The 27,009-nt window shown below is 39.5% G+C and overlaps 1 protein-coding gene across 2 annotated transcripts in view; it reads left to right on the plus strand.

Moving 5' to 3' along the window:
* Positions 1-27,009, plus strand: part of USP12 (ubiquitin specific peptidase 12) — a 112,968-nt gene that overhangs the window by 42,938 nt on the left and 43,021 nt on the right. The window contains exons 1-2 of one of the 2 annotated variants that reach the window (XM_012501949.2): positions 13,854-13,887; positions 19,878-19,958. Coding sequence is in view for 1 of the 2 variants with exons in the window: in XM_030818607.1 (XP_030674467.1) it covers positions 19,878-19,958 (81 nt within the window). In the remaining variant the exon portion in view is untranslated. Of the gene's footprint in view, positions 1-13,853; positions 13,888-19,877; positions 19,959-27,009 lie in introns of those variants that run through there. The other variant, XM_030818607.1, reaches the window with a different exon arrangement.

The raw sequence follows: 27,009 nt of genomic DNA on the forward strand, positions 1-27,009 counted from the left end.
GGAGCCTTGAAGTTTTGGTGCTTCTCTAACAGTTTGTTTTGAAAGGAAGGCAGTGGGTTAAACAGAACATGGAAAGTGGTTTACTTTATTGTAATCACCTAACTCTCCCACTCCCAGCAGTGTGACAGAAAATTAGGGTCTGTTTAAAATAATATTTTGATCTCAGGGCAGGAATCATTTGAGAATCCTACAGCAGAACCCATGGTGCTGCCTGAATTCTATGTAAAATGAGTCCTGTTAAAACAAAGTTCATACGTTTTGGGATGGGATATTTTAAAATTCAACTTGGGAAGTAAAGAAAAGCATGTTTTCCTTCTTTGCTGCCTTCTCCCCTCCCTAGCTAGCTTCTGGCAGTAAGTGTTTATATGTAGTTATATACCCATATGTATAATAGCAGCAGATTTGTAATTTATATATTCTTTAGACTAATATTTATTTAGTTTATTTTTTTGAGACAGAGTCTCACTCTGTCACCCAGGCTGGAGTGCAGTGGCACAATCTGGGCATACTGCAACCTCTGCCACCCTGGTTCAAACAATTTTCATGCCTCAGCCTCCCTAGTAGCTGGGATTACAGGCGTGTGCTACCATGCCCGGCTAAGTTTTTTGGATTTTTAGCAGAGATGGAGTTTCACCATGTTGGCCAGGCTGGTCTCGAACTCCTGGCCTCAAGTAATCCATCTGCCACAGCCTCCGAAAGTGCTGGGATTATAGGCGTGAGCCAGCGTGCCCGGCCTCCATAGACCCAATATTTAAACGTTTTGAGTATATAAATGTTTAGGGATTTAGATATAATTAAAAGTTTACTTAAAAAAATTTATAAATGTTGTTACGATAGAGATTTGAGATCAAAATAAATTCTAAATGTTTTCATTTTATGATTATTTATCTGAGACAGGGTCTTGCTTTATTGCCCAGGTTTTGTGGTCTCGGCTCACTGCAATCTCTGCCTTCAGGTATTGATTTTTTCCACGTCAGCTTCCTGAGTAGCTGGGACTATAGATGCACTCCACCATGCCAGCTAATTTTTGTATTTTTTTTTAGTAGAAATGGGGTTTCACCATGTTGCCCAGGCTGGTCTCAAACTTCTGGGCTCAAGGGATTTGCCCATCTTGTCCTCCCAAAGTGCTGGGATTACAGACATGAGCCACGGCACCTGGCCTCGTTTTAGGATATATTTTTATTTGAACTGTTCATAGATATCTTCAGCATCTGTGAAACATTTAGTTAGATCATGTCTACTTTCATTTAGGTGTACATCTGTTTACAGCACTTTAAAATTCATTTTTGATGGTGTCAGTCAGTGTGAGTATGGCTTGGGATAGCATTTCCATTTCTATAATATTGACAATTTTTTTTGTTTGCTAATATTCCCACTTAATAGATCATTAATTACTGACCTAGTCTTTTTATAAAACTGATGGAAGATGGCTTATTTATTATGACATCTATCTTGTACAATCATGACATCAAATCTCTAGGCATAATTAATAAAGTGTTCAAGTTCTTCTTTAATGGCACTCATAATTGTTTATTTGAGGTTGTTTTAGGCTCATGAGGCTTCCTTGGACAACCCTTTGTTGTTCAAAATGAAGTAATTGAAAGAGTATATTTTGTAATATGGAAGACTTTAGGGGACCTGATTAGAAAGTAACTTCTCTTTTCTGACAGATTTGGGAGAAAGCTTACCGTTTATGTGGGCATGGCAAAGTATGTTTTCTCACCTTGAAATTCATTGAAATTTTATTTTTCCACCCTCTCAGTTGCTGACTTATTCTCCCCTTTTTTTCTGTGTCTCTTTTCAGAATATAATGGAAAATGAGCTTATATGGCAAGCCAAATGTGATAGAGAAATTTTAGAAATTGAACTGCTTTTGATCAAAACACTTTCTTTTATGCTACCTTTCTCCAAATTCTGTCCTATAAGTTGTTAGTAACCCTACAGAGAGAGCTTCTTTAGTCTTTTTCATTTATAGGGCAGTCACACATTTCAGTCATAATGTGTGACTAATTAAACATTTATTTTTCACAGGGTCTGGCTCTGTGACCCAGGCTGGAGTGCAGTGGCATCATCATAGCTCACTGCAGCCTTGAACTCCTGGGCTCAAGCCATCCTCCTGCCTCAGGCTCTCAAGTAGTTAGGACTACAGGCATGTACCACCCAATGGGCACGTCCAGCTGATGTTATTATTTTATTTATTTAGAGATGGGATTTCACTATGTTGCCCAGGCTGGTCTCAAGTTCCTGGGCTCACGTGATCCTATTGCCTTGACCTCCCAAAGCGTTGGGATTACAGGCATGAGCCACCACTCCCAGCCCCAAATATTGCTTTATAAATTAGAATAAAATTAGGACATTTTTCTGAATATAATTTTTTTTTTACATTTCTATATGTAGTATTTAAGAAAACATTGTTGGTGATTATCATTGGAACAGTGGTGTGAATGAAACCTGCTTTGGTATGCGCTGAGAGTTTCCGATCAGATTTTAGCTCCAGTTATTTCTCCCATTGTAGTTTTTTTTTTTTTGAGACAGTCTTGCTCTGTCGCCCAGGCTGGACTGCAGTGGCACGATATTGGCTCACTGCAAGCTCCGCCTCCCGAGTTCATGCCATTCTCCTACCTCAGCCCCCCTAGTAGCTGGGACTACAGGTGCCTGCCACCATGCCCGGCTGATTTTTTGTATTTTTTAGTAGAGACAGGGTTTCACCGTGTTAGCCAGGATGGTATTGTAGATGTTTATTAGCAAAGCTTTTTACATAATTTAGATGATAATTTATATTCTGGGAAGAGTAGACTACTTTGAAGTAATACTATTCTTGTTAAACTATGTTATAAAGGATACTGAGATCAGTTTAAGCCTGTGCACACCCATTTCTTCTAAAATTTTTATAGAAGTAACAGAAAGATGTCATGTGAGTGTGGTAAGTGTGGTGTTTGCGTTAAGTTTATTGAACTGTAATAGAGCTAGAGGATAGACTGTGTTATTAATGGATCAGATATTTTTGAGGATTCCTAGAGGATTGCAAGATAATAAATAGGATTAGAGAGACAACAGCTAGTAGAAAAAGTTACAGCAGGAGAGAGAATAATTAATAAGTGTTAGTTAACAGCTGACCCTGGGCTTCTTGAGAGAGCCCTGGTGGAAGCTTGAGTTTGGAGTCAACAGTTCATAGTAGGAGCATGGCTGTGTTGCCATCACCATGGTAATTAAAGAAGTTCATTCAGAATAGCTGGCTCAATGGAGCCTCCTTTCTGTCCCCTTCAGAGTAGCTGGTATGCCAGGCTTTCACCTTTAGGATAAGGCTAGAGTCATGGTCTTGCCAGAAAGTGGGTGATCTTTTGTCTGAGGAGAGCATGAGAGTGGAGAGAGCAGAGAAGAGCTCATAGCAGTGTGGTTTTTACAGCAGACACAGGACAAGGACATTCCTATTCTCAGAGTACTGCTCTTCTTGTTAACGTGCCCACCAGCTCCTCACACACACAGAACTTGAAACCAACGATCTTTTAGGCCAGCCAGACCTACGCAAATGCAGAGGAAACCCTCATGAGATACTTACACTAACCGTCTTTCATTCACAAAGCGGAGCAGCCAACCAGGGATTTCCAGACACTTGAGGACAACCAAGAGATTGAAACATGGAAGAGTCTCCTTCGAGGGGCAGTAATTTAATGAGTGAGGGCTATATTTCTGTTCCTTTGCTTTTTTTTTTTTTTTTTTTTTTTTGCCTTCCTGTACTGCTTTTTATTGGAATGATATTTTGTTTATGTTTTGCTAGTAACCTATACATTTTTTAACACACGTGTAACTAAAATTTTCATGTTTGAAGTTACTAACATTTCTACTGGCCCCTCTCTACTTCACAAGCCAATCTCCTTTGCACACATTAGCTACCCTTCAAGTATCTACTCTTTCTAGTTAATTGCTTTTTGAATACACCAAAGATAAAGCATGGAAGATACAATTATAGGAGCAAATGTAAATGTTATAATCCCTGAATATATGAGTAAGTGGCTGGGAGGTGGAGGTAATGAGGGATAGCAGGAAAGGTGAATGTGCTTATTTCCTTTTGTTTCATAGCCCGGATTTCTTACGTGCTATATAAAAATTGGTAAATCTAGCTAAAGATTTAGATGTAGAACCAGTAGAAGCACTAGAACAATACTCTACCCAATGACACGTAATAAAAATTAGGAGGTGGCCTGTGGAAGGAGAGTTGGGAGGTAGTGTGTGTGTCAGTTTCTCTTCTTGCAAAAGCACAGAATTAAGAGCCGTTGACTGAGGCATGCAATATATTATTTAAAGTTATGATAATCATCATGAAGAACTAAAACTGTTAATGGGGATTGTCTCCAGGGAAATGAACCTTAAGAGAGGGAGTGGTGAATAATACTTTGAGTTTTATACCCTCTTTACAGTTTGAATTATTTTTAGATTGTGAACTTAGAGTACTTATAAAATAAAAGGTTTTATACAAAGCATATGAAAGGGATTTGGTGCTTGTTCTGATATTTTAACTGTCCATAGGAAGCTAACCTCAGACTTTTACATAGGTTAAAGAGTGGTCTCTTTTCCATTTACATAGTAGCTTTCAAAACCAAGTGTACTTGAACAAGGTACTTCACTCTACTGCTGCAAGTTTCCATCACGTTGCTCACTGATAAAATGATTACTTAGAAAAATCTAAATGACTCATGTTTCTAGTCATACCTTTACATAATGCTTTACGTTTTACAGCACTTTCACATCCACTATTTGATTTCCATAACCCCAAGGTAGGCAGAGTAGGTATTTTCCTGTATGATATGGTGAGGAAACTAAGACTGAGAAAGTGACTCACCCAGAGTCACGTGGTTTGAGAAGTGGTGGTGGAGCTCACTGCTCACCCTCTCACCAGGAGGGTTTCACACCTGTGCAGCCTTCTGGATGGCTAAAGCCACTTCTGCTATGGCTAAAGTGTCTCTTACCAGTTTTTACCTTTCTTCTTTGTAATGTACTCACACTCAAGTTCCCATATTGATTGCTTCCTGCATTCTGAATTTGTATTCAAATTGTGTTTAACATATGTAAATCTGTGTTTATTTAAAAAAAATGAATTTTACTGCATTTTGAAAATGCCACACATAAACTTTGAGTGTCATTCAGCTCTTGTTATTTCTGTAGCTGCACAACACTATTCCTTCCTTACTTTCATGAACTGATCTTTTTATCCAGAATTTTTCTGACACCCTTGTTTTTAAGCGTCATGGCTTGCTGAAGCGAAGTGGTGGAATTTAAATGTTGTTGCCTTCAAGAATTAGCTAATCTTTTGGACCTGTGATACTTTTGTGATCTTTTTGGACTTGTGATTTGGCCTCATTTGATCCCTGCAGAAATGGTTCTCATCCAGGAAATTTGGGATTTCAACAAGTGACTCACTGAAAAAACCATGTTAGTCATGGGGAAGTAAGCGTGCTCAGCTCTTGTGTTGGGACCCCAGTGTGATACTGTTGATACGATTGATTTAATAATACCTTTGACTAGTCATTCCAGTGTCTGTAATTCCTCAGGGATGGTTTCTGTCAAATTCTTTTTTCCTGCAAATACACCACATTTTCCTTTTTTTTTTTTGGCATGTTTTGTGATTTTTGTGTGTGTATGTGTGTGAGAACTGAACAGTTTGAATGTTGTAATGTGGTGACTCTGAAAATCAGATTCTCCAGCTCCTCAGTGATTGCTTTTTTGAGGCTTGCAGTCATCCATTTGTATAATGACTTTTCTAAACCAGTTTTACAAAGTCTGTATTCCTTGTTGTGTGTGGTCACTGAAGTTTCTGTCTTACTATCTCTGGACAACTATGACTTGATAGAGATTTAGTATAATGTCTGGATCCCCATCCCCCCTCATATTAAGGGAAAAAAACAAGAAAGGTTGCAGCCTAAGGGGACAGAAACAAAAGCAAGCATCTGTGCTGTTTCCCCAGGCTACTGCCAGACTGAGCAAAATGCACAATCCTAAATTGTTGAGGGCAAGGTTCCCGCTGCCAGCCCTGTTACTAGGCAGCTGCTCTAGGAGGTGGTCCTGTGCCCGCCTCTGGGGATGCTGAGGAGTAGGGAATAGTAGCTGGTTTGCATGCTGTGCTCTCTTCTCCCTTCATCAACCACTGCCCTGGGTGTTTAATGTCTGATTAGGTTGTAAGGTTCAGAATAGTTGATTCTGATGTATTTTTCAGCTTAATGGTTTCGGTGGAAGGACTAACCCTGGGAGCTTTCTGCCATTTTTCATGTTGGTCACTCCACTCGTATGTTTTGGATGTGACTATACTTCATGCCAGTTGCAGCCAGTTCTTTTCTACTTCCCCACCATTTATCAAACAGTGGTGCTTTCTTGTTGTTGAAGACACTGAAACTACATTAATGGAATAAAGTTCTTTGCAGCATTTCTCTAACATCCTTCACAAAAATTATGCATACATTTATTTTTATTTTCTATTATTATTATTAAGAGATAGGGTCTCACTCTGTCGCCCAGGTCATAGTTCACTGCAGCCTCGATCTCCTGGGCTTAATAGCTCCTCCTGCCTCAGCCTCCCGAGCAGCTGGGACTATAGGCGTGCTCCACAACATACTCTGTAGAGACAGGGTCTTGCCATGTTGCCCAGCCTTCTCTAGAACTCCTGGCCTTAAGCAGTCCTCCTGCTCTGACTTCCCAAAGTGCTGGTATTATGGGCGTGAACCACTGCACCTGGCCTACGCATATCTTTAGAGTGACACTGTCATTTTATGAGCTGTTGATGGTGTGGTTACTAAGAATGGTTTTTATTTTTGCAGAACTTAAAAGTTGTTTTCAGTTCTTCCACAGTTTTATAGCTGGAAAATGGTAAGAGAGAACCACATTTTATAGGTCAGGGGAATCGAGGTCTAGAAAACAGGACTGACAGAGATGCTGCGTTGTTCTTTCCACTTAACTCTGGTTTAATATAATACTCCTGTTGTCTCAGTGACACAGAAAGAGCTACAGGTCACTTTCTTATTGTGGTAAGAATGAAGAACTCTTTCTGAGGCAGTTCACAATATGAATACCTTTTTTTATTTGAAGTGTATGGAGTATTCCGAGTATTTGATAAAACTGTAAGTTTGATGATAATTTGCTTTTTATTAGGGTGAGTCGGAGTCCACATATGGAATCTGGAGTATGAACTCCGTTACTATAAACTAAGTCAGTCCATAATATAATTTGTTGATTTTGGGTTCACTTGAACTTAATAATACCTTGTATTTATATAGTGATTTTCTTCTCAGGAGTGGTAGGTACTTTACAGATACTTTATTATACTATAACAGGTGTTGGGAAAAATACAAGTGTTCATGTTTTTATAAGTGGAAAAGCATCAACACAGGTTTTCTCATTGAGCATAATCACAGAAATCTGTTATCCAAGTCAGGTGTCTGAAGGGTACACAGGGTGGCAATCCAGGGATCCTTGCTTTTTATAGAGCTGAAACATTATTTGGTGGAATAGATATAGAAATTATCAAGAATATGGTAGAAAGAGCTTGATGAAACATTCTTGTAATTTGTTCACCAAAGTGGGTGAATCCCTGCATTGAAGACAATGTGAAGATGCCGAAAAAACACATCTTGTCCACCCTTTTTGCCTTAGGTAAGGTGCCAGTTACGGAGTTCAGATATAGTTATGTTTTAAATGTTAGCTATCCATGAGAGTATCTTATTAATTTTTTGAAAGTTTTTTGTATTGTTAGGAAAGTAGGATCTGTAAAGTTTCATCATGCACTCAAATATGTTGTTATGCTGAGTTTGGTCATATTTGAGAATTTTCCTTTTGATGTTATTGTTAAGCCAAATGTGAAGGCTTGACAGAGTGGTTCTTGGAAAAGCCAGTATTATTACTACTGTTACTTCTAACAGAGATGAAGTAATGAGATTTCTTTCAGTAGCTCATGTCTCATTGTGAACATTTACAGATCAAAAGCTTGTTTTTTGTTTGTTTGTTTTTTTGGCATCCAGTGATCTTATGTTTCCATATCTTGACTGAGTTAAAAGACTTAAGGTAAATCCGAATCTTCTTTTGTTCTCTCTAAATATTCTCTATAACACATTTAGCCATGAATTATGTGATGAAACTTTTCATTGAAAATACTGAATAAAATAATTGGAATACTGTGCTTTTTGACATGTCTAATAGGAACATTGAGTTTCTAGTGGACATTTGAACTTTTGAAAGTTAAAATTACATGCCTGTTGGTTTTGGCTTAGTTATTTAGCAATGAATTATAATATTGATTCAGATATGTAACTTGTTTTTTACTACATAAGTGGAGTCCTCTGAGTAAGTTTAAATTTGCAGTTATTTGCCCAGTGATTAATCATAGAATTGGATTTTTTCTAAACTGATTAGATGAGAAATTTACATGTTTAATATGTTACATATGTGCTTCTGTGATGGCAGTTGAAGGAGAAAGTAAACTACTTTTAATTTCTTCTGGGAAGAAATTCAGTTTTTGAAAACTTGCCAGAAATCTTCCCTATCAGGTTGAAGATTTTTAGGAGTGATATGGAGGGTAGGTGGGAGAATGTATACACAAACATAAACACTACTGGACGGCAAAATTATATTGTTTCTCTTTCTTCCTGCAGTGGAACAAATGGTTTTCAGAAGACCTGTGATAGAGAGGAATAGAGGCAAAGGCCCTTTGATCATGTGATTATTAGAGCTTGATAATTGGTTGTACAATATTTCATTTCTCTCAGAGTTAGCAACATGTTCTAACTTCTCCATTAGTGTTGGCAGCTGAACCTCTCTGTTCCCTTTTGTGTCATTGGTACCATATCATATCTTACTGAGGGTCACTTTGCTTTGTGCCGATTTCTGATTTTAAGCTTTTGCAAGCTTCTGCCATGTGTACCGCAATGGTGCAATGCCAGTTTTAGGTCTAGACCCTTCTACTTTTTATAGTGCACATTTTAACTTTGATGAGATAGTTAAAAACTATGAGATTTCTTTCAGTAGCTCATTGTCTCATTTTGAACATTTACAGATCAAAAGCTTGTTTTTTGTTTTAACATAGAGGAGGCCACTAGAGGAAGTATAGATCAAGATCCTTAGGATGACTGCAGATCAGTGCAGAACCCCCAGATACTTTCCCTCCCAGCCACAGAAATTGTGTCAGGACTGTTTTTTGGAAGACTCATCTGAAGGAAGGAGTAATAGATGGCATTGTAGTTGGGATGGAGGAAGATGGGCAAAGGAAGTTTGCTTTGTGCCTGTTGTGCCAGGCATTGTTCTGAACATCTTCTATACATTTTTCACAGAAACAGGCCATGTTGCAAGTCTTGTTTGCCCTTTTTTGCAGATTAGTAATTTGGAGCTCAAATGTTTAGAACAAATATTTGTTCTAAATTTAAACTTTGGTAACTCTACAGTAGTGCTGCTATTTTAGAATTGTAGCATTTTGGGTTTGCAATAGGTGCTATAAATCTGTTCTCCCGTCTTGCTGATGAGAAAACTGAGGCAGCATTTTATTGCAGTGGCTCAGTAGTTTAGTTTATATTAGAATGGGGACAGGAATGCAGCCTCCTGGTTTGCAGGCTGTCACTCAGTCCCCTGCCCAGCCTGCAGTTGGAACGTTTAAATGCCTACTCTTTGTAGTTCAGGGCTTTCATTGTACCAACATGAAAAGCTATAATGAAAATACCCCTGAAGAAAGAGTCAAAGCCTGGCTCGTTTAGTTCCATCTGTTTGTGCTATTCCTTTCTGTTTGTTAGTTTTCCTTCTCACAGGCCCCTCAGTTGCAGGCCTGTTGGAGTTTGCTGGAGGTCCACTCCAGACCCTGTTTGCCTGGGTATCACCAGCAGAAGCTGCAGAACAGCAAATATTGCTGCCTGATCCTTCCTCTGGAAGCTTTGTCCCAGAGGGGCACCCGCCTGTATGAGGTGCCTTTCGGCCCCTACTGGGAGATGTCTCCCAGTCAGGCTGCACTCCCAGTCAGGGACCCACTTGAGGAGGCAGTCTGTCTGTTATCAGAGCTTGAAACGCCGAGCTGGGAGAACCACTGCTCTCTTAGAGCTGTCAGGCAGGGACGTTTAAGTCTGCACAAGCTGTCTGCTGGCTTTTGTTCAGATATGCCCTGCCTCCAGAGGTGGAATCTAGAGAGGCAGTAGGCCTTGCCGAGCTGCGGTGGGCTCCACCTAGTTCAAGCTTCCCTGCCGCTTTATGCTGTAAGCATAGAACCACCTACTCAAGCCTCAGCAATGGCGGACGCCCCTCCCCATGCCAAGCTCCAGCGTCCCAGGTCAATCTCAGACTGCTGTGCTAGCAGCGGGGCAAGGCTCCCTGGGCGTGGGACCCGCCAAGCCAGGCATGGGAGGGAGTCTCCTGGTCTGCCGATTGCAAAGACTGTCAGAAACGCACAGTATTTGGGCAGGAGTGTACCCTTCCTCCAGGTACAGTGACTCACAGCTTCACTTGGCTAGGAAAAGGAAATCCCCTGACCCCTTGCGATTCCCGGGTGAGAGGACACCCCGCCCTGCTTCCGCTCACCCTCCGTGGACTGTCCCCGCTGTCCAGCCAGTCCCAATGAGATGAACCAGGTACCTCAGTTGGAAATGCAGAAATCACCCGCCTTCTGCATCGATCTCGCAGGGAGCTGTAGACCGGAGCTATTACTATTCGGCCATCTTGGAAGCGACTCTCGGTTCCATCTGTTTGTGAAGCTTTTCCAAGTTCTCTAGCACTCAGTGTTGTACCTGTCCGGACTTGCTATAGTACATCCTGTGTTGTGACATAGTTTTGACACTTATTCTTTTTTTTTTTAAATTAATTTGTTTTTTTTTGAGACGGAGTCTCGCTCTGTCGCCCAGGCTGGAGTGCAGTGGCGCAATCTCGCCTCACTGCAAGCTCCGCCTCCCGGGTTCACGCCATTCTCCTGCCTCAGCCTCTCTGAGTAGCTGGGACTACAGGCGCCCGCCACCACGCCCGGCTAATTTTTTGTATTTTTAGTAGAGACGGGGTTTCACCGTGGTCTCGATCTCTTGGCCTCGTGAGCCGCCCGCCTCGGCCTCCCAAAGTGCTGGGATTACAAGCGTGAGCCACCGCGCCTGGCTTGACACTTATTCTCTTATCTCTACATCTTTAAATTTATTTTTAAATGGATTTTTATTTATATGTGATCATGAAAAGCTAATTTTTATTCAGTCTCTACTCCCCAGTTGAATTATGATTTTGAAATTTTTCTTATGCTTTTGTATATAAAATTAAAAAAATTTCAACTTAGTGTGGGAAATAATATGAGACCCAATACATACATACATACTTATATATTGAAACAAAAGTTTCAGAAGCCTTTGTTTACTCCTAATAAAAATGTGTATCTGATCTGTTTTACTGAAAAAGAAGATGGTAGTGGTCCACTGCAGAGATCTCACCACTCACTAATGGGTGCCACACTTTAAAAGTCGTGTTCTCCAGTTACTAGCACAGGGCTAGAGAGAACACAGCTAGTCAGATACTGAATTTCACATATCCCGAGGCCTACTGCTTTGATACTCTTTTTATGATTCCTCAAACTCATTGTATAATGTGTTTTGTCATAAATATTTTCATTGCCTTTGATTCGGTTTCAGGGCACATGGTGTTTTCTAGAACAGGTATGAGGGTTAAGCCTTCTCTTTGACTCTTCGCCCTTTCTCATTTATGAGATTAACTTGTTTCACCTTTATACTTTGGATTCATCTTTTTACAGCTCACATTCACTTCTTTATTGTGTTTATACCCTCACACCCTCACATGGGCTGCTTCCTGTGCCTCCAGAACTTTTCTTATTTTACCAGGTCACGTGCTTTTCCCACCTCCGGGAAGCTTTTCCTGCCTGATTTGGCAGTTCTCCTTTGTGTACTGACCTGATCTAACTTAAAATGATACACGCTGCATTCTAAAATATGACTTGAAACATGAAACTGGAACAGTGTATTGAATTTTCTCTTTATTTATATTAAAGTTGTTTGGAAACTAATAGTTTGGCTCTTTAAATACATTTTCCAAATGATAGATGCACATTCTTTATGTTTTCATCATTTTAAATTTCTTGGTAAGGTGTATTGTTCTCTATAAAACAGTATATACTGAATATAACTTTTCAAAATGATGTATCCTCATAGACACCATTTTTTAGCTATAATCTAGTTTTAGATGTAGATGTTGTGGGCCAGGAGATTTTTAAGTTAAGGAATTACATTAATTCCAGATTGAATTGTTTTGTTGAAAACATTCCTGGTTATCAGTTTACTTTTGTGTAATTTTTAGATAGCCATCTCCCAGATTATTTTTTTCCTATTTGCAGATATTTTTGGGTTGCTCACAACATTTAATATATAGTTACTTTTATATTATCAAAATAATAGGTCAAAGGTATCTTTGTAATTTCAACCTATTATTATTTCACTTGGATGGTGATTTCTGGGTGTGAAAAGGACAAGTTCTCATCTTTTCAAGAATTCATACAAGGTAAATTAAAGGAGATACTTGCCCCATTGCCTATGTATTAGTCCATTTTCATACTGTTGTGAAGAAATACCTGAGACTGGGTAATTTATAAAGAAAAAGAGGTTTAATGGACTCTCAGTTCCACATGGCTGGGGAGGCCTCAAAATCATAGTGGAATGCAGAAGATAGCAAAGGCATGTCTTACATGGTGGCAGGCAAGAGAGCGTGTGCGGGGGAACTGTCCTTTGTAAAACCATCAGATCTCATGAGACTTATTCACTATCCCAAGTACAGCATGGGAAAACCCATGCCTATGATTCGGTTACCTCCTACTGGGTCTCTGCCATGACACATGGGAATTATGAGAGCTGCAATTCAAGATGAGATTTGGGTGGGGACACAGCCAAACTATATCAGCCTACAAATTCTTAGTATTGAATGGCTATTGTTGAGGATATGATGCTATTTCCTAACTCATTCAGGACTTTGTTAATGTTTGACTTTTAATAGACTATCCAACATTGTATATTTAATGTTTTAATGAAATTGGAAGAGCTGATAAATTCATATGTTGCTAAAAATGTGGGGATGGAAGGTACTATAGACAGAAGTTTTACATCTGAGGAAACTGAGGTCTGGAGAGAATGATTTGTCACAGGTCATTTATAATTTAATGTCGTGGCCAAGACCAGACTCAAGCCTGTAGCTTTGCTAGTTCAATGATACTTGAAGTATACCATGGTTCTCTCTACAGCAGTTCTGTAATGGACCCATTCTCCCATGAAATCTTCTCTGTAAAATATTTCTTTATATTTCTTTTTTCTTTTTTTTTTTTTTTGTTTGAGATGGACTCTCGCTCTGTCATCCAGGCTGGAGTGCAGTGGTGCAATCTCGGCTCACTGCAAGCTCCGCCTCCCAGGTTCACGCCATTCTCCTGCCTCGGCCTCCCAAGTAGCAGGGACTACAGGTGCCCACCACCAGGCCTGGCTAATTTTTTTTTTATTTTTAGTAGAGACGGGGTTTCACCGTGTTAGCCAGGATGGTCTCAATCTCCTGACCTCTTGATCTGCCCACCTCAGCCTCCCAAAGTGCTGGGATTACAGACATGAGCCACCGCGTCTGGCCACATGTCCTGTTTTTAACAAAACTGGAGTTTTCATTAATAACCTTACATTGACAGGAATATTGGCTAAAAAATACTGTCTGATATTAGCCTTGTTTAGTTCTTAAGCACACCCATTAAAAAATTTATTTATTTATTTATTTATTTATTTATTATTTTTAGATGGGGTCTCACTCTGTCATCCAAGCTGGGGTGTAGTGGTGCACTCACAGCTCACTGCAGCTTCCACTTCCCAGGCTTATGTGATCCTTGCATCTCAGTCTCCCGAGTAGTTGGGACTACAGGTGTGTGCCACCATGCCTGGCTAGTTTTTTGTATTTTTGATAAAGATGGGGTGTATTAGTCTGTTTCCACACTTCCCGATAAAGACGTACCCAAGACCGCGAAGAAAAAGAGTTTTAGTTGGACTTACAGTTCCACATGGCTGGGGAGGGCTCAAAATCATGGGAGGAGGCGAAAGGCACTTCTTACAGGGCGGCGGCAAGAGAAAAAGAGAAAGATGCAAAAACAGAAACCCCTGATAAAACCAGATCTCATGAAATGTATTCACTACCACGAGAACAGTATGGGGGAACCACCCTGATGATTCAAATTATTTCTTACCAGGTTCCTATGGAAGTACAATTCAAGATGAGATTTGGGTGGGGACACAGAGCCAAACCATATCATGAGGTTTTGCCATGTTGCCCAGGTTGGTCTTGAACTCCTGAGTCCACCTGCCTTAGCCTCCCCAAAGTGCTGGGATTACAGGCACGAGCCACCATGCCTGGCCACACCATTGAGTTTTTACTTCAGCTTTTCCAACTTTTATATATTGAAGTTGTATTTAGTTCTTTTTAAAAGTCTGCTTAGAGTCTCATCTTTGTTCTTATAATCAATTCATTGTCATTTCTTGACACATATGAGACATTTGTTTTATATCCTGTGTGTGTTAATTCTGGTATTTAATTTTTTTTATTTTTATTTATTGTTTTTGAGACATAGTCTCACTCTGTTGCCCAGGCTGGAGTGCAGTGGCATGATCTCGGCTCACTGCAAGCTCTGCCTCCCGGGTTCACGCCATTCTCCTGCTTCAGCCTCCCGAGTAGCTGGGACTACAAGTGCTCGCCACCACGCCCACCTAATTTTTTGTATTTTTAGTAGAGACAGGGTTTCACCGTGTTAGCCAGTATGGTCTCCATCTCCTGACCTCGTGATCCGCCTGCCTCGGCCTCCCAAAGTGCTGAGATTACAGGTATGAGCCACCACGCCTGGCTTAGTATCTTCTTGAGTTTCATTCTGCTGTCTGCATTTCTTCATGGGGCTCTTATCCATGGGGCTTTCTTTTCCTGTGTGTTTTTGTAATTTTTGACTTAGGAACTCAAATCTCTTGGCATTATATTTGTAGGAATTCTTTGTGGGTGGATTGAATTTATCTCATTCCAGAGTGAATTTGTAATTCTGCCTGTTGTGGAGTGGAAGAGGTGGAAGGAGGGCACTCTCAATTTAGGATTTCTTTGAATTCTCTACTGAGGTTTTTGTTTTGTTTTTTTAAGATCACATAGTTTGTGGAAATTTGGGTCACAGACTTTTACAAGGGCCTAGCTGTGGTTATGAATTTTGGAATATGTTTCTTCTTTCTTCCTGTCTCTACTCCTAAGTGCCAAGGACAAGTCAAGCAAGTTTTCTTGCTGTTTCTTGTGGTATGGGATTATTACTGGTTCCCTTATACATTGAAGAGAAACCGTTTAGAGATCTTGGCTTCATGCTCATATCTCCTGTTGTCCTCCCTGTCTTGAGTGGACCCTAAGTTTTAGCATCTGTTTCCTGCATACCATTCCATTCAGCTGTTAGAAGAGAATTTAAAGGTCACTAGGGTCAGGAAATACCAGCAGTGGGAAGTCTTTGGTGTTTGCTTATCTCTTGTAGTTCCCCCATCACTTTGTTTTCTGATTTCTGCAGATTATTTTATCACTAGCTCAGTTAATTATTATTTTTTAAATTTCACCCATCTTTTGGTTGCTTTCATCAGAAGGGCCTGAGTATCTAATTACTTCTTCATGGTAAGTTCTATAGTAAGGGTACTAAGTCTAATCTTTTGCCTAAGTTACAAAAATGGGGACAGAAGTCAGAAAAAAAGTCTTCTTCCATTTGTGTATGTCATGTGCTCAGACAAAAATAAATAAATTCTGATACCTATGAAGGCTCCAGAGCAGAACTTTTTTTTTTTGATGGAGTTTTGCTCTTGTTGCCTAGGCTGGAGTGCAATGGCGCGATCTTGACTCACTCCAGCCTCAGCCTTCTGAATAGCTGGAATTACAGGCACCCACCACCACGCCTGACTAGTTTTTTGTATTTTTAATGGAGACGGGGTTTCACCATGTTGGCCAGGCTGGTCTCGAACTCCTGATCTCAGGAGATCCACCCGCCTCATCCTCTCCAAGTGTTGGGATTACAGGTGTGAGCCACCGTGCCTGGCCTGGAGCAGAACTTAACTCACCATCACGCCTGCTCTTTATCCCAGTAAAGAATCACTGATTTCATGAAAGCTATTGTTAGTTTTGATAGGGTCGTACTTCTCAAATGTGGGAATGGAGCTATTATTATTGAATGTTTGCTTTTTCTAGGCTCACTTTAAATTTTTGGGTGATTGTGTGACCATTACGTGATGTAATAGAATTTGTCAGCCTTAAAATCCTTCAGGAAGGTCTTAAAGATGGTAACAATCGTACAGTAAAATTTTGACTTTCCAGTTGGTTTTCACCAGTTATATCTGACTTTGGTGTTGAAGACATTGTTAAATTTAAAAACAACTTAGCAGAAACCAATTGCTTAGTATAATCTTTTGCCTTTTTAGTTAGCGTTAGGCTAGAGAGAGGAGTGTACCCTGATCATTTCTGTTGAGGAAAACCTTGAATGTATGCAATAAGCATGCTTCTCCTGCATCTGCGGAATCTGCTGCATAGTGTCATTACCACAGGAAGGCATGGTTTATGGTGCTATGCCTTACTTTAGAACTGTAAAAAGGTGAGTGCTCTTCTTTCCTTTTACTTTTCATTTCGATCTGCTACCGTCAGTCTGTCCTAACCATCATTCTTCAAGCTGTTGAATTGTGGGCTTGGCATATATTGGCTGTCTTAGACTTCCCTGGAGTTTTGTGTTAAAACTGTAATGTCTTCAGAAGCGTTGATGAAAGTGATCAGAAATGATAGAATGTTGAGTGAGAAGGGATTTTAGAAATCACACAATCTTTTAATTTTCTGAATAATTTTAGCCATGAAAATCTTAGTTCATGTAAAGGCTTACTTGAAAACCCAACAGACAAATTTGGAACTGGGAGTTTTGAAAATCACTGAGGATTCTGACCCTTTTATTTTGCAAATGAAGATTCTTAAATCCAGAAAGGTTAAACGATGATGATCTACAGCTCTTTCCACCTTACCCCTCTTGGCCTTCTGTCCTCAGACTTCTGAATTGGATTATGGTTCTGCTTTGTTGTTAGGCTATGGGGGGGGGGGGGCGGGGAGTACAGTGATGATACCTCTGGGGGCCGCTTCATGGAATTGGCTCTTGTCTGCCAAACTAAAGAGAGTATATATATTTTTTTGTATTATAGCTGTCTTGTTTTGTCTTCTGATTTTTCTCTTGTCATTTCTTAGCTTTCGTACGGAGCAGAAAAGATGTATTACTATGACTAGTTTATTTTCTTTTTGTTTGAAGGGAAGGGTAAGAAGAGGACCAACATTTATTGCACACCTGCTTGTGTGCCAGGCACCACCAGCTGCATTAGAAAAGTTAAAATTCTGTTATAGTCACCCTATAAAGTAGTTGCTAACATTTTTCTTTAACAGTTGGGAAACTGAGGCACAGAGAGACAATACCTGACCCATAGTTGAAACTACTGTGAGGACAAGGGAGTGGGAGAAGAGCTTACTAAGCGGGCATGAAAGTACGTGGTACATATGGTGACAGGTGGACATGTGGGGTGGTTAGAATACAAGGCGAGTGGCATGTGATTCGGCTAACAGTAGAGAGATAACCTTCACCTGTTACCTTGTTCTTAGTGCGTCTTAAAGGCCAGAAATGCCTTTCTAAGGTGTATGCACTGGTATTTTATTGTTGTAGATGGGTAAGTATTTGAGGTTGTATTTTGGTTGATGACACATTTTCTTCTGTTTTGGTGGGGGGAAAGGATTATACTCATTTGAATAAGCCAGTATCAGTTTCAATTTTTACAACAGGTGGTAAAAACCTGGGTTTGTTGGTTATTTTCAACATATGTCAGGGACTTTTGTGACAAAGTACTTGAGCTGGCAGGGTGAGAGGTAGTAGGGCTTGCAATATTCCCATCAATTTTTAGTGGATTGTGAAGTTGCTGTAATAATTGAATTTGGTATTGTTCAGACATATTGCTATCCAAATTTAGAAATAAATGATATCTATTAACTAGTGATGGTATCAAGGTTTTATATAAAACTTAAAGTTGATTCCCAAGTCAAAAAAATAAAGACAGTATCATGTATATAGAAGTGCTGGTTGGCTGGAAGATAATAGAAGAAACGTCTTGTTTTGGTGGAACTTGACTGCCAACTCACCATGTGCCTTTATCAGTCCTCCTTTGCAGCCTAGAGCTGTCAGGAAATTGAAGACGCATGTCTAACAAAGGTTCTGGGCTTCCCAGGTTTAGGAGTCTCGTGCGGAAAGGAAGCAGCAGGTGTGGGATTCTGAGTACTGGTGCGTTGTTGACCATATGCCCAGTGTAGCTGAAGAGGCATGTTGTCTCTGCAGCTCTTCACTGTGACATTTTGGTATTTTTTGAGCAATATCCTATCAGTTATATTTATCTAGTATGTTTTCCTGGGAATTTTCAAGGTAAACATATTCAGAGTTATATTAACAGAATTGCTTTTATTTCCCTTTCAAACTACATTTTAGAATCTATTTAGTTGTATCTGCTTGTGTGTCATCACCCACCATGGTGCTCAGGGCCACATTTCTCCCCCTCCCTTTCACATGGTCTTCGGGGACCACAGGTGCACAGAATTGAGTTGATCACATTCTTGAAACCGTGACACACTATGATTGTCTGTGCGAGGTCCTTGTTTCTTGAATTTTGTTTTTTCTCCTTTGCCCCATTCCCAATTCCATGGCCCATCCCTCTTCCAGCACTCACTCAGGTATATAGTATATTTAATATACATTCTTCAGTCTGCTTTCCATGTGCTATTAAATACACACACACACACACACACCCCTTGGTGTTTTATGTTAATCTAATTTTTCTTTTTTTCGTTTAACATTGTGTTTTTGAGATACTCATGTTTCTGTGTGTAAACCTAGTTTATTTATTCTGGCTGTACTATGTAGTATGCTGTCACATTTTACGTATCTATTTCCCCAACGATGGACCATCTAGACTGCTGTCAGCTGCAGCTAGACTGCTGTCAGCTGCAATCGTAAATGATACTGCAGTAAACATTCTTGTCAACTTCAGTTCTCTGTAAGAATTTCAGGTTTATACTTCAGAATTCCTAGGCCACTGAGCATGTGCATATTTATATTTCGTTTCACAGAAGTTCAGCTCTCAGAGATGTGTGCTATCAGATTACACTCCTGTTACAGTACATGATACAGCAGGAAATTTCATTCATTACTTAGAAAAAAAGAACATGTTATGAATGTAATTCCTTGATCCAGGCTTTGGTTCTGTGAGAAGAAAGTTCCTATAAACCAATTTTTAGTCATTATCAAAAGCCTTTACTCTTCAATATCATTCTTTCTTTTCTCCTTTTTGTTTTCTTTGTGTTAGGTAGCAATAGGGATCACAGATAGTTTTTTTTACAGGGTGTCTCTGTAACACCTGTGTAATTGTGACAGTATTATGAAAATACGATCGTGTGTAACGATGGGGATATGATGTGAGAAACGTATCGTTAGGCCATTTCGTCGTTGTGCATGCGAACATCAGAGCGTTCTTACACAAACCTAGGTGGTAGAGCCTACTGCACACCTAGGATAGATGGTAGAGCCTATTGCTCGAAGGCCACAAACCTATACAGCATGTTCCTGTATTTTCTGGGCAATTGTAACACAGGAGTAAGTGTGCATCTGAACGTATCTAAACATAAGAAAGGTACAGCTAAAAATACAGTGTAAAGGATAAAGACGCACCTGTGTAGGGCAGCTCCATTGTAATCTGATAGGACCAGCATGTTGCGGCCTGTCATTGACTGAAGTGTCGTTGTGTGGTGCATGACTACTATAAATACTAAGATTTTTCTTTTTCATTTTATAGGGCGCCAATGCTTCGGCATTAGAGAAAGAGATTGGTCCAGAACAGTTTCCGGTCAATGAGCACTATTTTGGATTAGTCAATGTAAGTAGCCATTGATACGCTTTTAGAATCATGTTCAGAAGCAGTTTTAAAAACGATGAATGCATTTCATAAGTTATTAAAGAAAAATTGTTCTTTTGTATTAATAGAATTAAATGCCAAGAGACTTGATTGGGAATTTTGAAATGATCTTTAAGGGAAGGGAAACAAAGTTGCCTGACATCTTTTTTTTTTTTTTTTTCCAGACAGAGTCTTGCTCTGTCACCCAGGCTGGAGTGCAGTGGCGCGATCTCGGCTCACTGCAACCTCCGCCTCCCGGGTTCACGCCATTCTCCTGCCTCAGCCTCCCGAGTAGCTGGGACTACAGGCACCTGCCACCATGCCCGACTAATTTTTTCTATTTTTAGTAGAGACGGGGTTTCACCGTGTTAGTCGGGATGGTCTCGATCTCCTGACCTCATGATCTGCCTGCCTCGGCCTCCCAAGGTGTTGGGATTAGAGGCGTGAGCCACCACACCCAGCCAGTTGCCTGACATCTTAAAATCTTAGAGATAGATAGTTTCTAACTTGTCAATCTGATTGTCCCTATTTTGTCAGAAATGTCTCATAGCCAAAATTTAGTATTAATATATAGCCTAGTCCAAGTGATCTCTTGATTCTTTGAGAATGATTTACTTGACTAAGTGGTACAAATGTACAAGTATACATTTAGCTGTGCAAATACCTCCATCTATCTATGGGGTATTTGACAATTTACTTCTGTCATTTTACCAGTGCTAGAGATATAAAAGTGTGAAATGTCGGGAAAAAGCACATCCCAGTTCTTATGGAGGTAATTCTAGTAATTACACATTTTTAAAACTGGGAAAATTTGAGAAGTTTTACTTGAATGTTATCTGTTCTGAGTCACTGGGGAGTATGACAAACTTGTGTTATATAGTTGTTGTGGTAGTTTATTTTATACTGTTGTACTGTACTATTAAGTGAATCCATGGCAGGTGTTTTAAAACGCATATATTGATAAAATAGGTAACACAGTAAGTTATATTGAACAGATTGGTGGACTCTAAATATTAGTCCATACATAGGACATATGAGATGGGTTTCTCATGGATTTGAGGAAAGCAGTTGAAGTGATGTGTGTGATTCCCTGTGCTTTGGGAATTGTCTCTGTGCACTATGCATAAAACCTATAACAAAGAATCAGCACCCTACCTTTCTCTCTGTCCAGAACAGGCTACTCATTACTCCTCTCACTTATTTTTTTCTGGAATTTAGCCTTATATTCTAATGAAAAAAACAGCATTTCAATTAGAATTCTTAACAATAAAATTAAGACAAGCAGGAGAGAATAAACTTACTAAGAGACCATCAGAGGACACTTTGTCTTTATCCCCTGGAGAGATTCATTTGATGAGTAGAAATATAAGCTTCTGGTCTCTGTGTCTCATTATTATATATAAAATTAACATATCTACAGGGGCCACAGCTCCAACTATTAAAGGTTGGTGAACATTGTGAATTATACTCAGAAATAAAACTGTGGTCAGAGTAGATGCAGCAGAGCTAGTAGAGTGGTTAATTCCATGCAGCAGGCTGGAGTGTGGTGGTGCGATCAGAGCTCACTGCAGCCTCCACCTCTTGGGCTCAGGCAATCCCACCTTAGCCACCCAGGTAGCTGGGACCACAGGCACACACCACCATGCCTGTCTAATTTTTGAAACAATTATTTGTAGAGATGGGATCTTGCTATACTGCTCAAGCTTTTTTTTTTTTTTTAATGGAGAGAAGGAAAATACCCACAGATTAACCTAGCAGAAAATTAAACAGAGTGGTTGCTCTTAGTGCTTTAATGGAAACCTGTTTTCTGTTACTTTCAGTTGCAGATATTTTTGTCTCAGAATAATATTGTCACAGATAATATCTCTTGTGGCAGCTTACTCTTAATTACCTGTCACTATAATTTGTATAATACATAGAATGAGGATTTCCTCTTAGCTTATCTCCTGTAGATACAATGCTATTCCTGATATTATTGGAAGTAGAGAGGAGAAATACTAGTGTGGCTTGAGGACCTTTGGATGGGGAAAGGAGCCTTTGGAAGCTTTCTTTTGCTGTAAAGTATCCCACTTAGAGGCCAGCTGTTTACATAGTCAGCTAAATTCTGAGAAAACAAGTTGTTTTAACCTGATAAATTGCCTTTTTTCTTTTTATATTGTAGCTGGTTAGTACTTATTTTAGTAGAGCTGATAGAGAGTGATTTAAACCACAATTTAGTGTATCTTTCCTACTTGTAATATAGTCTGTGCATTTTTTTTTGAATAGCTTTTTTTTCATCGTTTTATTGTATGGTTCTTTATTAATTTTCTAATACAGGTAGGCCTCAACACACAAGTAGGCTGGCCTCAGTAAGTCCAGTTGTGAGGGTACTGTGAAATATGCTTTTCCTGTCTTCTAAGGTTTTAAGTTGTTTGTTTTAAAAATAATAAAAAAAGAAATGTGCTTTCCCTTCAGAGTCTTTATTATAAAATTATGATTGTATTTCTAGTCTATCATATAAAAGGCTATTTAACTTGAATTGCTACTAGTCATTAGTTGGAGCAGGGTCCATTATAGAAATAAATAAAAATGAAACTTTCCATTTTTGGGTTATAAAGTTCATTAGGCAAATGTCTCTTGGTTCTCTTTTCTTTTGCATTGAGTTCATTCTCATTCAGTTTCTCCTCATCTGATGGCCATAGGTTACTTGAGGTTTACGTTGTTGGAGAGTCCAGAAAATATCCATATCAAACCTGGGAAAAGAGCTCTGGCCCAGGTCGTCTGGCTAGACTGTACCAAGTGTCCAACCCTGTTTTAGGGGCTGTAAAAGGGCTTTGATTGATAACACAACAGTAATTTGCATAGAGAAGAGAAAGCAGTTCCTACAAGGAAGCATGGGACAGTGGAGTAAGAACGTAGGGTGAGGAACTGACATCCATTGGAGTATGAAAAGATGACTTCTGGGTTAGGTACTCAACTTCTGGTCTACTCTGCTGGAGTAAGAAGAGTGGTGGGTAGGGGGATATGGAAATACAATGTTCTAAAATACGGTCACCTAAACAAGAACTGGTTGGTGGAAGAGAGCATTCCCTTAGAACATCTTAGCATGTTCACAGAACAGGCACCATCAATCAGGCCCAGCATCGGGGACAGGGAAGAAGTTGTGCTTCTTCAAAAATGGTTCCTTTTCAACATTTTTATTTTTTATTTATCTGGGTTTTTTTGTTTGTTTTTGTTTTTGTTTTGAGAAAGGGTCTTGCTCTGTCACCCAGGCTGGAGTGCAGTGAGTGATCATGGCTCACTGCAGTTTCACCTCCCTGGCTCACTGCAGCTTCACCTCCCTGGCTCAAGCTGTCCTCCTGCGTTTACCTCCTGAGTAGCTGGGACTACAGGTGCACACCACCATGCTCAGCTAATTTTTTAAGGTTTTCATAGAGACGGGGTCTCACTATATCGCCCATGCTGGTGCTGAATCCCTGGTCTCAAGCGATCCTCCTGCCTCAGCCTCCCAAAGTGCTGGGATTACAGGCATGAGCCATTGTGCCCAGCCTCAGTATTTAAGCAAAGTAATGCTATTGACATTATGGTGGTTAAAACTAGTAGTCTCCAAATGAAGTGTGTAAGATGATCCATTGAGAATAGGAAGAAAATATTAGCATTTCTGATGTTTATTTTTATCTGAAAATGATAGACTAAGCATTATTCTTAACATATGGATGAGACTGGTGCCTATACTCTATCTGTATATGATATGATTGTATGTTACTTCAAGTTCCATGATATCAAAGGGTTGATGGCATCATCTCTCTCATTTATTTCTGCTGTGGCAGATCTATTATAATTTAAATGTAGTTTTAGAGAATTTTATGATTGAATTTTAGTTAACTTAAAAGGTTGTTTTAAAAGTTACTATTGGCTGGCCACAGTGGCTCATGCCTTTAATCCCAGCACTTTGGGAGGCCAAGACGAGAGGATCGCTTTGAACCCACAAATCTGAGACCAGCCTGGGCAACAGTGTGAGACCCTGTCTCTTAAAAAAAAAAAAAAATGTTGGGGGCATTTTGCATGCCTGAGTGCCTGAGGTCCCAGTTACTCCACAGACTGAGGTGGGAGGATCTTGAGCCCAGGAGGTTGAGTCTGCAGTGAGCCATGATCATACCACTGCACTCCAGCCTGGGTGACAGTAAGACCCTGTCTCAGGAAAAAAAAAAAAAAAAAAGTAGCTATGAAATGGTGAAGGGCCAGGACCTGTTCTGAGTGTTTTTTGTGATGATTCATTTAATTCTTTAAGAAATTCTAAGAGGTAGGTGCTGTATTACCCCCTTTTGCAGATGAAGAAACTGATAAACAGAACAGTTTAGTAATTTCCCAAGGTCAGACAGTGGAACCAGACTTGAACCTAGACAGTTTGGTCTCAGATCCTATGTTCTTCATTACTGTGCTGTGGGGTGCTCAAGGCAGGCATTTCCTAAATGTATTCAAACTAATTTGGTAGATAGGACTGCAAATTGGATGCCATGATTTAAAAAGTTAAAGGTAGGTAGTGAGACTCTCCTTCCCTTGCACCTATGTATCTTTACGAACGTATCTTTTTCAGTTTTGATAGCCATTAAAACCACATATCCAAATAACTGAACATCACAGACTATCAAATTGCTGTTTTAAAATCTAAAACCCTCACAAAAATATATACTCATTCTTACTGCTCTCACTTAAGACTAATAATTTTTCATGAAAATAATAGTGTGTAATAAGACAAAAATCTAAAATGTGCATTTTCTTAATTGCATTCCTTTACATTTTTAATATACATAATATAGTACATATAATTTATAAATATGTGTAAGGGATGTGCGCTCAAAATGGTCTTAGTATTAAGTATATAAAAAATATTTGCGGTGGGATGTTTGTTAAGGTTTGGAGAAAAAGGCATTAGAGAAAGCACTTTGAAAGCAAGAATGAGATTGTATTCACTAAGCAATAAAAAAATCAATGATCAGACCTCAAGTAGGGTGGCAACTTTTAAAATTTCTTCTCCCTGATTTAAACCTACCTTTTGATCTTCAAAACCAGCTGAGATAACACAGCATAGATTTCAGCACTAAAGCAAATGTTTTTTGGTTTTTTAAGAAATTGGCATTCCCAAACAAGAGTATAGAGTCCCAGAAAACCTTTTGCATGAAGGCTGTACTCTTGAAAGATAATTTTTAGGTCTTAGGACCTTGAATGAAAGTTAATATTAAAAATCAAGAAAATTGAAGGAAAAGTTTCAAAATTATTAAAAAGATTGAAAGCTTATTCTGGAGAAAGAGTAGTATTTTCAACCTTTTAATTTTTCTTTAATGGGATTGATGAAACTAAATAAAAGAAGACTAATAGCAGGCCTCAGAGAATTGATTATAATGTTACTGTTGCTTTATATTCAGAAGATGAGCAAGTCATGTTGGACAAAAGTGTGAGCCTGACTTCCAGTAGTCTACAAAATAGAGACTCCCTCTAGTTTTTTAGCCTATCCTATTTGCTTCTTGTATTTTTTATAGATAGGTCAATCCTCATTATTGTAATATTTCTGGTATACTCGGAGATGATCTCTTTTGCTTTCATCTCTCTATTCGGTGGAAGTTGTTCAATTCCCCTGTTGCCTATTCCAAAATATGGAGATTGTATCTTCTCTTCAATTGATATAACCAGATTTGTTGGTCGTTAGCTTAATTACATTGTAGTACAAATACAGGTATTTTTAAGACAAATTTATACTGGATACTGTGTAAATTAATCTTAGTAACATTCAGGTATTCTTAACCCCTGGGTAGGGTTCATTGAAGTGTATCTATAGTTACATTATGATCATTGATATCAGTACGCTTTAATCACATACCTCTTAAGCTTAAGCACCTCTTTTTCTGAAACCAGGGCTTGTCTCCTACTAGCAGTGTAGATGTGAGAAGTCATTGTCCTCACTAGGTCTCAGGTCCTCAGCTGGAGAGGGCTTGGATCTCCCAAGCCTCTTCAAAAAGTTGGTAACTCCTGTTTCAGTGGGGCAGGGGGATCTTATTTGTTTAATCTCTGTGGAAAAAAAGAAACGTATTCAGACAGTTAGGAGATTGAACATAGCAGAGCTTTTAAGTTTTTCCCCTCAAATTATTGGCTCTGCCTAGTGTCTGTCTTCCCTATGAATTTATCTGGTTAGGTCCTTTATTTGCAATGATTTTGACACATAATGACATGATGGTACAATTTACCTCAAAGATTAAATGCCTCCTTTGAAAAGCTAGAGTAGGAGAGGTAAATATAATGAATCACTATGAACCCATCAACCTAGCTTGAACAATTAGCAATATTTTCCTTCTCTTCCACTTACCCTTTTTTTTTTTTTTCCTGGAAAAGGAAATCCTAGTCATCATGGCATTTTGGCCATAAATGGGACACGTTTAATTACATGTCTCAAAGTGGCAGGAACGTTTTTAAAAATATGATCATCTAATGATCACACCTAACAAAGTCAACAATTTCTTAATATCATCCAATACTGTGGTATACATTCAAGTATCTTCTTTTGTCTCAAAGATGACTTTTTTTTTTTTCTTGGAGACAGAGTCTGACTCTCGCCCAGGCTGGAGTGCAGTGGCGGCGCCATCTCGGCTCACTGCAACCTCAGCCTCCCACGTTCCAGCAATTCTCCTGTCTCAGCCTCCCGAGTAGCTAGGATTACAGGAGTAAAACACCCGGCTAGTTTTTGTATTTTTAGTAGAGACGGGGTTTTACCGTGTTGGCCGGGCTGGTTGCAAACTCCTGACCTTAATCCACCCACCTCGGCTTCCCAAAGTGCTGGGATTATAGGCTTGAGCCACTGCGCCCAGCCAAAGATGACTTTTTATAGTTGGTTTGTAAATCAGGATCTAAGTAAACTCCAGCATTTACATTTGCAGTTTGATTGTTGTGTCTCTTGAGTCCTTTTCAACCTTTGTTCAAGTCATCAATTTGTGGAGAAACTAGGTCATCTGTCCTAGAGACTATTCCCATTTCAAACTTGGCCTTTTCCTTCTTTGTGATA

The sequence above is a fragment of the Nomascus leucogenys genome, chromosome 9, assembly GCF_006542625.1.
Source record: "Nomascus leucogenys isolate Asia chromosome 9, Asia_NLE_v1, whole genome shotgun sequence".
Classification (NCBI taxonomy): Eukaryota; Metazoa; Chordata; class Mammalia; order Primates; family Hylobatidae; genus Nomascus; species Nomascus leucogenys.